Raw genomic sequence first — 12,325 nt, 5'->3', positions numbered from 1 at the left:
TTGCATTCTCCCAGTAAGGTAATATATTGTACTATGTTGCAAGCCCCTGGAGCAATTTTTTGATTAGTGCTTTTGTGAACAAGAAACAATTAACAAGTGGCTCTATCCCATCTCCCCCCTTTCCCCGTCGCGATATAACCTTCGTGGTTGAAAACGACATTAAACACCAAATAAAGAAAGAAAGAAAGCGCGACTCTTATTTCTGCTTAGGCCACACAAAAAAATAGGTCTGTTTACGGTATCCCGACCGACCCTATTTTTTCGCGCGACCCTAGATTTTTGGGGGGCATTTGGGGAAAAAAAAAGTCTTTGTTTTTTTGGCAAAATAACTTAAAAATATGTTTGTTTTTTGAGAAAAAAAAAGAAATAAAAATAAAAATCCCGACCTACCGACCCTATTTTTTGGGCCTATGTTACCGTAAACAGACCTTTTCTTTTTTTGGCCTTAGCTTTCCACAAGGAGGAAGTGATCTGATTTTCCAAGACCAGACCGGCCAACCCTTGTAAATGAAGCCTCAACTGTAACAATTTATAATGTTTTGGAATTTTTAGCGTAGCAAATGGTGTTTAAGTGTAGCACTGTCTAAATTTATTCGCACATCTGCATTTATGCTATTCCTTGCATGATTCTATACCCAATTCTCAATAGACAGTGTCTGCAGGGCCATTTTTTGGTGAGGAAAATGTTGTATGACCCATATTCTTACCGCTATACGGAATAAGAATCAGAAATGAGTACCAGGGCTCACAAGAAAGAGCGAACTGTTGCATGCTTGTGATTATTTTTTTGAGCGTAGCAATTTTAAGCTTGGCGTAACAGTGTAGCAATTTGTCTTTAGCATTAGCTACTTCCAAAGCGTAGCAGTTGGCAGCTCTACCAGCAATGGGATAATAAAGTAATGGAAATGAAAATGAAATGAAAAAGAAGGAGATGAAACAAGTATACTGACCATTGCCTTGGCCTCCTCTCTGATAGACGGGATGGCCAGGATGCTGTAGAGGGCACCGTTCACATAAGGACGGATCTGAAACGCAACAATATGCATAGCAGGCTTACTTTCATGCTCTCTGTGGTGCCAAGACACTGCGCACATAAGGAAACATTAGGCTAAGGCTAAGGTATCAGTCTCACGCGCTTGTTGTATTAACTACAAAATTGTAAAGAAAGCACAAAATGTTATAATAATAGTAATGTAATAAAAAAAGTAAACATTCACATTGTTTCACGCACACAGAGACACACAGAGCACAAAATACAAAACACAGTTATAAATACACTCATAACTGTGTATTTTTACACACACACACACACACACACACACACACAGGTGAATACACTTTTCAAAAAAAGTTAAGGATCAGTTGAAAAAACGAATCTAATTATAAAAAATTGCCAAAAAATTAAACATCGACATAATAATTAAAAGATTAATGTGTTTGAATTAACAAATGAAGAATGAGTCTTGACCTAGAATTTTGTTTGGCAGGCAAAGTTATTTCCCTTTGTGGGACTTCTCAAAAGCTTCTGCATTTTGGAAGAAAAAGGGTGTTTTTTATAGCCCCATGAAATTTGCGGAACGCATGCCAGGGCAAAAGGTTGTGATGCACGTGCTACAACAGGGTCCTGGCTATGAACATCGCTCACCAGCTTGTGTTTAAAGGTTGACACGCTGACACAATTATGCACAGTAGCAACATGCCCCCACGAAGAAAACTGAGCGATTTGGATAGAGGAAGGGCAATAGGATGGCTACAAGACGGTTTTGCTGCCAGGCAAGTGGCCCAGAGGCTTGCAGTGGCTCCCTCTGTCATCATCAGACTAAAACAGAGATTCCACGCAACTGGAAGAGTGCAGGAGCGACACGTTCTGGTCGGCCCAGAGTCACCACACAAAGAGAGGATCGCTTCATTCAGAGGCAGGCCATGCAACAAAGAATGGCTACGGCAAACAACATTAGGCAACGCCTACAAGCTACCACCAACACTGTTGTTAGTGGTCAGACGATCCGAAACCGCTTACACAACTTTGGCTTGCGTGCAAGGCGTCCAGTCCGAGGAACAACTCTGACTGCTAATCACCGAGCAGCTCGCCGAGCCTGGTGCACTCAACATGTGAGGTGGCAACGTCAGCAGTGGGCTCAGGTGTTGTTTACAGATGAGGTCCTGCTTTTGCTTGGAACCTGCTGATGGTCGCATCCGAGTGTGGAGGCGTCGCGGAGAGAGCTTCGCAGAAGGCGCTGTTCTGGAACGACAGCGTTTTGGCGGAGGCTCTGTGATGGTCTGGGGAGGGATTAGCACACATCTAAGGACACCTCTGTACCATGTAGTGGGCAACTTGACCGGTGTCCGCTACCAGAATGAGATCCTGCAACCCCTGGTCGTTCCAGCCCTCCAAGCGATCGGCCCTCGTGCGACTCTTCAGGATGACAACGCACCTTCCCATCGCTCTGCAGCTGTAAACACCTTCATCCAGCAGGCCAGGGTCAACAAGATGCTGTGGCCAGCCAACAGCCCGGACCTGAACCCCAAAGAGCACATGTGGGACGAGCTTTGTCGTCGGGTACAGCAACATCACCCTCCTCCTGCTAATCTGGGTCAACTGCTGCAATGGCTCCAGCAGGAGTGGAATGGAGTTCCCAGAGCATTCATATGCAACCTGATCCACTCCATGCGCCAACGATGTGTTGAATGTCTAGCACACAACGGAGGGCACACGCGTTATTGACACTGATTCACATTGTTGTGAATTCCATTTGAGGGTTGTCACGTTTGACACACTCTAGCTAAATTGTCGCTGCCGCGTTCGATCTTTATTTTGTTTGTCATTACTCCTTGGTTGTTCAATTATATAATTTTTTAAAAATGAAAGAATTCGGTCTTGTCTGTTTTGTGTGCGTGCTTGTAAAAAAGTGATCGTTAACTTTTTTTGAAGAGTGTATGCACTCATGCCAGAACACCAGGGAATGTAAATAGATTAATATACTCAACAGCAACACATACACAATCAGACAGACAGCCAGCCAGACACATACTCAGGCTCAAACACACACACACTAACCTCCTGATTGTCGTGTCCCAGCAGGTCACTGAGAACTTGCAGCGTCTGATGAGCATTAGCACCGCATCGCTTCTTGCCTGCAACAATACTAATGATTATTCTTGTGAACTTCATTATCATACTGGTAACCCCACAACACTATCCACACTGATCATCATTGTCATCATCATCACTTGAAACAATTCTCAAACAAAAATCATCGCCCATTTGGTTACAATAACTGTTATTTCTGGTATCGATCCATCCATCAATCCATTCTACTACTGTTTTCCTCCTAATTATCTTCCCATAACATGTTTAAAAAGCTGCTGCTGATTTCATGGAGGTAACACTCATAATCATTCAATCAATCAATCAATCAATATCAGTGGGTATTGTCATGTCAAAATGCTCATTCCTTTACTTTGTCTAGATTTAACCACGACATGTCTGAACAACCTGGAATAGATAATCCAATGAATCTAAGCAGAAGTTTGAAATCTGACTAACAAAACAGAGCACATAAATCAATCAACCAATCAGTTGATCAACCAACCGAGCAGCCAATCAATCAATCAATCAACCAATCAGCTGTAAGCTTCTTTTTTTTTTTACAGATCTATATCTTACCTCCAGTTCTGAGACAGAGGTTCATAAGGAGAGCGACGGAGTATTCCAGAGTGTAGTCTGACAGAGAGTCGTTGTCCTCCAACACACTCACCAGCCATTCTATCACTCCACGCTCTATCATGGCTGTCTGAAGCTGACGTCTGCAATCAAACAACATGGGAAATTAATATTGCTTTCTCTCCATAAAATATGATATTCTGTGCCTTCAGAAGACATCTGCAACAATATGCAATGCATGTTTGGGGCATCATTCTTTTTTTCCTTTTTTTCTTTGCTACAATGGTTCCTTTCTCGAAACTCCTACATACACCCCCCACAACTTTCTGGTTCACGATATTAAAGTTTTCTATGGCTATGTATAAAATCCATAACATTTTCACCTCAAGCTAAGTTTCTGAAGAGCCCCAAGAACCATTTCCTGTGCCACCAGGTCGCGCTGCTCTCCATTATGCAGAATGTCCATCAGTGCTGGCAGGAGGTCAGGGTTCATGGCCAGATAGCCACGACCTACGCATTTACATAATGAAATTAAACAATCATTAATCTCTCATGCAGCAGGTACAAATTTAGTTGGAGGCTTCTTATTCTTATTCTCTTTATTTATAGTTTGCTCTCAAATATTGATTATACTGTACTGTGGAACCCCCCCTTTGAAGACTCCCAAATGTAAGACTTCCTTCCCCCCCGCGGGTTAGGGGGAAGAATTGACCCGATGCTCCCCAGCGAGGCGACTAACGGATTCTGTTTCTCCTTTTACCCTTGTTAAGTGTTTCTTGTATAGAATACAGTCAATGTTTGTAAAGATTTTAGTCAAGCAGTATGTAAGAAATGTTAAGTCCTTAAATGTACTGGAAACTTGCATTCTCCCAGTAAGGTAATATATTGTACTACGTTGCAAGCCCCTGGAGCAATTTTTTGATTAGTGCTTTTGTGAACAAGAAACAATTAACAAGTGGCTCTATCCCATCTCCCCCCTTTCCCCGTCGCGATAAAACCTTCGTGGTTGAAAACGACGTTAAACACCAAACAAAGTAAAGTAAGACTTCCTCTCTTTCAAGACCTATTGCTTTTTGAGATTTTGTGTTCATAATATAACCTCCGTTATAAGACTCCCTCATCTTCTTCTTCTGCGTTCGTGGGCTGAAACTCCCGTGTACACTCGTGTTTTTTGCACGAGTGGAATTTTACGTGTATGACTGTTTTTAACCCCGCCATTTAGGCAGCCATACGCCGTTTTCGGAGGAAGCATGCTGGGTATTTTCGTGTTTCTATAACCCACCGAACTCTGACATGGATTACAGGATCTTTTTCGTGCGCACTTGGTCTTGTGCTTGCGTGTACACACGGGGGGTGTTCGGACACCGAGGAGAGTCTGCACACAAAGTTGACTCTGAGAAATAAATCTCTCGCCGAACGTGTGGACGAACTCACGCTGACAGCGGCCAACTGGATACAAATCCAGCACGCTACCGACTGAGCTACATCCCCGCCCTGTCCTCCGTTATAAGACTCCCTCATTATTAAGACCTGATATGATCAGATTTTGTTCAGGTCTTCAAAGGGGGGTTTTACTGTACTTGAAAGAAGCTTAGTTTCCCCCCCCCCTTGTCTGACACACCCAGTAGAATAAATATGACATCACTATAATCCATAAAAGAGCTTCATGGCTAAAAGGTATGCTAATTAAAATGTCACTTGAAATTGACACCTCATGCCCATAATGGATCCTACGCTCCAGGCTGCACTTCTCTTACAAGAAATGACTTGAACCGTTGTAAATGTCTATGAAGAAGTATAATGGTTATAAAGAGAATAACACTGAAATTCACTGCAGTTCACTGTCTGTCTGTCTGTTTGTCTGTCTGTCTGTCTCTCTCACACACACACACACACATACACACACACATACACACACACACACACACACACACATACACACACACACACACACACACACAAACACACGAGGGCCTGCACACATGCATGTATGCACTCACACATGAATGTACTGTGGAGTCCGGGTACAACGAATCTCAAGGGAGGTACATTTTAGTTCGTTATTTCAGTAATCCACTGTAGAGTTTTCAACCCTGAATGGCCTTAAGACAAGTTTTCCCACTCACCTTCAAATGATGGTCCCATCGATCTTTCCTTGGAGAGTACAATCTCTGCATGTTTTCAACAGCTTCATAATATAATCCATAGAGGCATAGTTCAAATGTTCACTTTACTGTCACAATTTTATAAGTAAAATTTAAAAAGTCGTGTAAAAGCATGTACATTATATACATTCTGATCAATCTCCGATTTCATGGTGTCCACCAGTTCCCTGGCCAAGTTTCCTCTCAAGACATCAAAGAGACAGCCCCATAGGTTAAACTCCCCATAGGTTAAACTCGGTCACTGACCCGGGAGTGACCCGTGTGCAGGAAGTGTTTCCTCTCATAAAGGGGAACCACCTCTCATAGCTAAAACTGGGTCAATGACCCCTGGGAAGAAGGTCACAGTGTCTATAATCGTTGTAGCCTTGAGACTTTTTAGAGCACAGTCATAGCTTAGCAGCTGATGAGTGGAATAGTGAAAACACAGCGGGGGTGGCTGTTCCGTGCACCTCCCGCTGTTTGTTCAGAGTAAATCGCTCAGAGTTCGCTCATCACGCGATGTGCACTTGTGTTTGTGTATTTTTGTCTTTGGAGACAGTTATTGACATCAGTTCGATGTAGCCTTGTGACTTTTAGAGACAAAACGGCTCTGGGGCGATGAAAACGAGTTTGTTATAAGAGGGGTTCGTTATGCAAATGAGTTCAAAAGGTTCGTTGTGGCCGGAAAGTAACAAGTAAGAAATAGAAGGCTGTCTGCCGGGAAATCAATGGCAGTTCGTTAAAAGCGGGATTTCGTTATACCCAGGTTCGTTATACCTAGACTCCACTGTACACACACACACACACACACACACACACACACACACACACATACACACACACACACACAAGACAAAGTGACTGACCGACACAGAGCGAGGCAATAGCGTTGTAGAGACGAGCCATGTACTGTTTGACTTCATCAGTTCCTGACGTCAACATCTGCATGATGCTCTCCTGGTGAAAACACAAAGACACACGTACATTACAAGAGCTGCCAGCAGAAGCCTCACACACACAAAACAACATGCAGGTGTGTTTGTAGCCTTCGTCCATCCCCTATACCTTGTAGGGTCATCTGATTTGGTACAATGGAACCCCCTTTTAAGACTCACACAAATCTGAGAGTTAGGTCTTCGAAATGTCTTTAAATAGGTGAAAGTTTATAGAGGTTGTGAACAGAAAGTCTGAGAAAACTGGGTCTTATAAAGGAGGGAGTCTTAAATTGGGGGGTCTTAAAAGGAGGGTTCCACTGTACTGATAATTGAAAAACACAGCTGCATTAGGTTAAATGAAAGAGCCCTCAGCCTGCATAACTATGGCTCCCTAATTCTTTTACTCTGCACTAACAAAATGATGACAAAAAGTATGTTTGGTGGCTGGTTGTCAGAATTTTTGTTTTGGTCCGTGGGGACCATTTAATGCCTTTTGTTTCATCTTTATTAACCTCGGCCTCCGGCTTCTGTCTGGAGGTTGGTTCTGTATGACTCTCACTTTCTCTTGTTGCACATGGCGTATACATTTAGAGCGCTTACGTCCCTTTGTTTCTCAGATCCCATGACATAACAAGCCTGAGCACGAATACATGTAGTTGACATCAGGCTTCATGGAGCCAGTCACTCGGACACAGCAATAAAAAACATTGCTACCTATACTTCATTTACAAGAATTGCACACAATTCATTTCATAGGCAGAGGGTTAAAGCAATACATATGTACTACCAAACACAAATAAAAAGACCCAAAATACAGTACTCTAGTTTGAACGAAGAATACTGAACAAATACGCTCATATTTTTCTTTCAAACGTGAGTACTGAGTGAGTATTGTTTGGTCCTTTTCCCCCGAAATCGGCGTATGCAGCCTGAATGGCGGGTTAAAAACGGCCATACACGTAAAAATCCACTCGTGCTAAAAACATGAGTGAACGTGGGAGTCTAAGCCCATGAACGAAGAAGAAGAAGAAGTTTGGTCCTTTTATTTATCATCGCTCTCACGCGCAGTCACCATTGTTTTTCTGCCAAACACTGCAGTCAAAGCCATTGTTTGCGTACTCACCCTGTAAGGCCCAGTGTTTGAACAACCCAGAATGTCGTTGGCCACATAGTCTGCGATGATCTGATCTCGCTTGTCCGTCATCGACTGTGTCAGACGCTGCAAAATAGACCACAGTCAAAGCCAATGCAACGCAAAGCAACTGTCAAAACACTCTTCCGACTAGGCATGGCAAGGGTCTGCCTCCAAGAAAAACAAGAAATTCCTTCGAGGTAGGAAAAACACCCCCGTTGGTCAAAGGGAAATAACCATTCTCACTGCACCCATTCTCACTGCCACCAACTGAGAAGGTTATTTCCCTTTGACCATTAATATGTCCCTCTATAAGTCCTTGTAGAATCTTAATCCACCAATAACTCCCTAACCGTGTGTTTGACTGGTCCCAATTTTTGTAAGGACCGTCTCAGGAATGTATAGAACCTGTTCACCAAGTTTGGTGACGATCGGTCCGTTCATTCTTGAGATCTATATGCGAACACAAACAAACAAACACATCGAGCGAATCCTATACACACCCCTATACCGGGGGTGTAAATATTACCGAGTCACAATTTTGGCTCAGAGTGCCCCCACTGATTTCTACTCACGAGCACAAGGTGTCTCAGCCAGTCAACATGAGAATACACCAAGAGCATAACATCCTTTGATTTCTCTCAGGATTTTTTCCCTGGCAAAATATGGTCACCCAGGTGGAACTCTCACTGTCAAAGCTTGCACTTCAAACAAAAACGTTCAATTTCAATTATTCAGGTAAATAATCTGCCAATATCATAGTAGCTGACCCTGAAATATAGAATATGCTGCAGCGGGGGGGTAGCTAAGTTAGTACAGCACTGGACTTGTGATCCGAGGGTTCCAAGTTCGAATCCTGGGTAGCGCAACACTGTTGCTGCTAGCTTTCCACTGGGAGGAAGTAACCTGAATTTCCCAGCAACTAATTCAGATCAGTATTGTCAATCAAGCTTCCACTTTATTAGACAGAGTCATTCAGTAGAAGCTAAATCTCACCCATCTCAAAGCCTGCAGGATGAGAGCTTTCTGTCCATCGTCTGTTGTCTGCAGTTCTGACTTGACCTTGCTGTAGTCCAGGGGTGGGAAGGCCTCCACTTCTGCCTTGGTAGGCCTGCACACACACAGTTCTACATGAAACAAAGTCTCAGTAATGATAATTTTACACTAAGAGAGAGAGGATTTATAGGAGTGATTTAGGTCAGGCCTAACCTCCAAACTTGCTTCTTTCATTTGTGGCCCGTGCATACATGTAACGACCACCACCTCAAATTAGTACAGTGGTACCTGTGATGACAGGACACCCTTGGGACCAGTCAAAAGTGTCCATAGATTGCAGGTGGCCTGTCACGACAGGTATATTTTGGTAGAGATAATAGACAAATGGACAACAGAAGGTGTCCTTTTAAGGGAGTCCACTCATCAGAGGGGCCATACATCGCAGGTACCACTGTAGCACAAAATTGTTAACAGGAGTGTGTGTGTGTGTGTGTGTGTGTGTGTGTGTGTGTGTGTGTGTGTGTGTGTGTGTGTGTGTGTGTGTGTGTGTGTGTGTGTGACTTTTGTGTGTGTGTATGTGTGTGTGTGTGTGTGTGTGTGACTTTTGTGTGTGTGTGTGTGTGTGTGTGTGTGTGTGTGTGTGTGTGTGTGTGTGTGTGTGTGTGTGTGTGTGTGTGTGTGTGTGTGTCTGTGTGTGTGTGCCTGCATATGTGTGTCTGTCTGCGTCTAAGTGTGCAAGCCTGTAAGATTTTTTATTTTAATTTTTTGTTGCAGCTACAGCCAATACAACACAGCTCTTTCGCTTTCTTTCCGTGGGGTTGTCATAATTGACATCATCTTTTTGTTCTACTACATTTACACATTATGTCTACAGTACCCACACTGAGCATACAGAAACATTTGGTGACACCTATCATTCTTTCAAATCAAAGCAATCAGCAAAAAGAAATGTTGCTCACATTTGGGGAGGAGCAACAGATGCTCGCAAGGCTTCGCCAGCAGTGCCAGGTCGCGTGATGTCAACGGATGTTCGCATATGAGACGTAAACAGACGGTTGCACAGCTGCTGCAGGTATTCTGGTGTGATCTATCAGACCAACAAATAAAGCATCAATAAACAAGAATTGTGGGTTATTAGAACGTTATTGACAAAACGAAACGTTACAATTACAGTATGTCGACCCAGTGGTAGACAGCCAGACACACACGTTTGGTACAAATAATGAATCTCACATGCAAGATGCCGGCGAGGTAGTTTTTTCCAGACCAACAATTATACTTCAACTGAGTTTAAAACACACAAGGACATCTAACGATAAAAACAAAAACAGATTGACCTAGTCTCCCAGAATTTCAGGAAAGAATGTGTTACTGAAGTGCTCAAGGTAAAACATAATAAGACTCAGCACATGCAGACATGATGGCGACTGCATGGACATGGAGGATGCACGTTTACATTCTTAAATTTATGCAAGCACCAGAGCTATCTACTCATCCCTTCTTCTCTCTGGGTAAACTACGTGGCCGGGCTGAAGTAAGTTGGCCTAATAGCATCAATTTGATAGATAAACACATTCTGCTCATATTCTGTATAATTTGTGTCATTGCATAATTATCATGCCTTCTCATTCTGTTTGCAATGTTGGATCTTTTGCTCTATTTCATGGAGGGGATTCTTCAAAACCATACAAAAGAATTTAAAGAAGAAATAGCCAAAATATTAACTGTTTGTGTGCTTATCATAAAACAATCAATATTCATGTTGCACGGTAAATGAAAGGCTGGAGCCAGCTAGGTTCTGAAAGATGCTCATGCTTAAATTGATGCTTCTCACTGGAGTCCATTAGAAGAGTTTTGAGCTAGCTGCTCTTTAATTTTCCAGTTTGCTACCAATGTGAAGACTTTGAATAAACAATGCTGTTAAGTGTTTGAATTTACAGGGTAAAAAAAATCCTAAATATATGTACAGCATGTAATAATACATAGGGTATAACCAACAATTAAGTCATGCAACAGTTGATAGATGATGTTGGTATGTATGCATTACACATTATGTTGTTGCTTTCAATAGTTAAATGACTCTGGTATGATTTTAAGCATTCCAATCTAACTTTCTTTTATCAATCGTCCCGCATGCAAACCAGATCATATTGGGATTGGGAACTCTGAGTAACAATTATCTGAGCCTGAAAATGTCAACTCGATTCACGGACAATGATGTCACAATCATGTAACTGACCTATAAGTTTTGAATGTCTACCTATTAAAAGCTGACTACAGATGTGAAATATATACCTTAGAAAAAACAAACAAACAAAAAACAAAGGAAAAGCACACACAAAATCTGTAAGTGTCTATGGTTACACTGCGTGTAGAAGAAGCTGAAAGAAGGGCAAAATGTGTCTGTAAAATGCTTCTGACTCTTGAAAACGCTGTGCAATTGAGTATGTACACTTCAGTTTAAACATAAAACCACAAGACACAAAAATCAAAAGATCTATACCCCCTCCTTTACCCCCCAAGAAAATAAGACAAAAAAACAAAACAAAAGTTTTTCAGACCATAAAAAAAGAAATGAAAATGTAAGTTAATATTGGCAGAACTCTAACTGATGTCAGTGTCAATAGACTCCATCACTTAAAAACACAGATCGAAGCTAATCCCTAAATTTCAAGAATGTGTCAATAAAAAAAAAACTAACATACATGCAAAATGTCTATGATGTTCATCTCATAATTAACATTTAAGCGATAAACAAGATGCTTTATAAAAAAAAAGCGGAGAGAAATATAAACTATAAACACTTCAGGTTCTAATACTGGTAGGATTGAAGCGCAAATAATATTTTCCCAGTAAGTACATACACAATGTCCGGGCGCAAAGCACAAGATTCTACAGCGCTGGCATTAAAAAAAACAAGAAGAGCAAACGCTCGATCGAGTCACTTTCGCAGTTCTGAATATTATATGAGGCATCAGATGGACAGGAAGAAATTGCTATTCACAACACAATGAGTCACGTTCACATAAAATTTGAGCCCGGTCACTTTTATAGTTTACGAGAAAAGCCCAACGTTAAGTTGTGTGTTGCCGAACAGAAAAGGCTAGTTATCTCCCTTGTTTTTCTGATAACGTTCGTAAAAGGCTACAGATGTAAATACTTTGATGTAAAGAATAATCCTACAAAGTTTCAATCACATCCGATGAACTTTGTCAAAGATATAAAATGTCTAATTTTTCCTTTGACGCTGACCTGTGACCTTGAAAAAGGTCAAAGGTCAACGAAACCATCGTTAAAGTGTAGAGGTCATTGGAGGTCACGACTAAACAAAATATGAGCCCGATCGCTTTGATAGTTTCCGAGAAAAGTCCAACGTTAAAGTGTAACTAAACAGACATTTTGAAGTGTCAGCTTTACTGAATTGCTTTATGTTTTGTCCAAGTATAGACCTGTA

At 41.8% G+C, this 12,325-nt stretch overlaps 2 protein-coding genes across 4 annotated transcripts in view; one reads left to right on the top strand and one right to left on the bottom strand.

Moving 5' to 3' along the window:
- The window catches only part of LOC138978212 (uncharacterized), a 448,901-nt gene that overhangs the window by 134,094 nt on the left and 302,482 nt on the right, over window positions 1-12,325 (top strand). The gene's annotated exons all lie outside the window — the stretch shown is intronic.
- Window positions 1-12,325, bottom strand: part of LOC138978209 (lisH domain-containing protein ARMC9-like) — a 46,300-nt gene that overhangs the window by 15,636 nt on the left and 18,339 nt on the right. For all 3 annotated transcript variants that reach the window (XM_070350871.1, XM_070350872.1, XM_070350873.1), the window contains exons 10-17: window positions 9,831-9,958; window positions 8,872-8,986; window positions 7,867-7,962; window positions 6,675-6,765; window positions 4,048-4,174; window positions 3,668-3,807; window positions 3,059-3,135; window positions 951-1,025 (exon numbers count right to left, since the gene is read on the bottom strand). In XM_070350871.1, coding sequence (XP_070206972.1) covers window positions 951-1,025; window positions 3,059-3,135; window positions 3,668-3,807; window positions 4,048-4,174; window positions 6,675-6,765; window positions 7,867-7,962; window positions 8,872-8,986; window positions 9,831-9,958 — 849 coding nt within the window. The remainder of the gene's footprint in view (window positions 1-950; window positions 1,026-3,058; window positions 3,136-3,667; window positions 3,808-4,047; window positions 4,175-6,674; window positions 6,766-7,866; window positions 7,963-8,871; window positions 8,987-9,830; window positions 9,959-12,325) is intronic.

Source organism: Littorina saxatilis, linkage group LG10 (genome assembly GCF_037325665.1).
Source record: "Littorina saxatilis isolate snail1 linkage group LG10, US_GU_Lsax_2.0, whole genome shotgun sequence".
In the NCBI taxonomy this organism is placed as follows: Eukaryota; Metazoa; Mollusca; class Gastropoda; order Littorinimorpha; family Littorinidae; genus Littorina; species Littorina saxatilis.
Note: the sequence above shows the minus strand (reverse complement) of the source record. Positions and strands in the feature narration are given on the sequence as shown.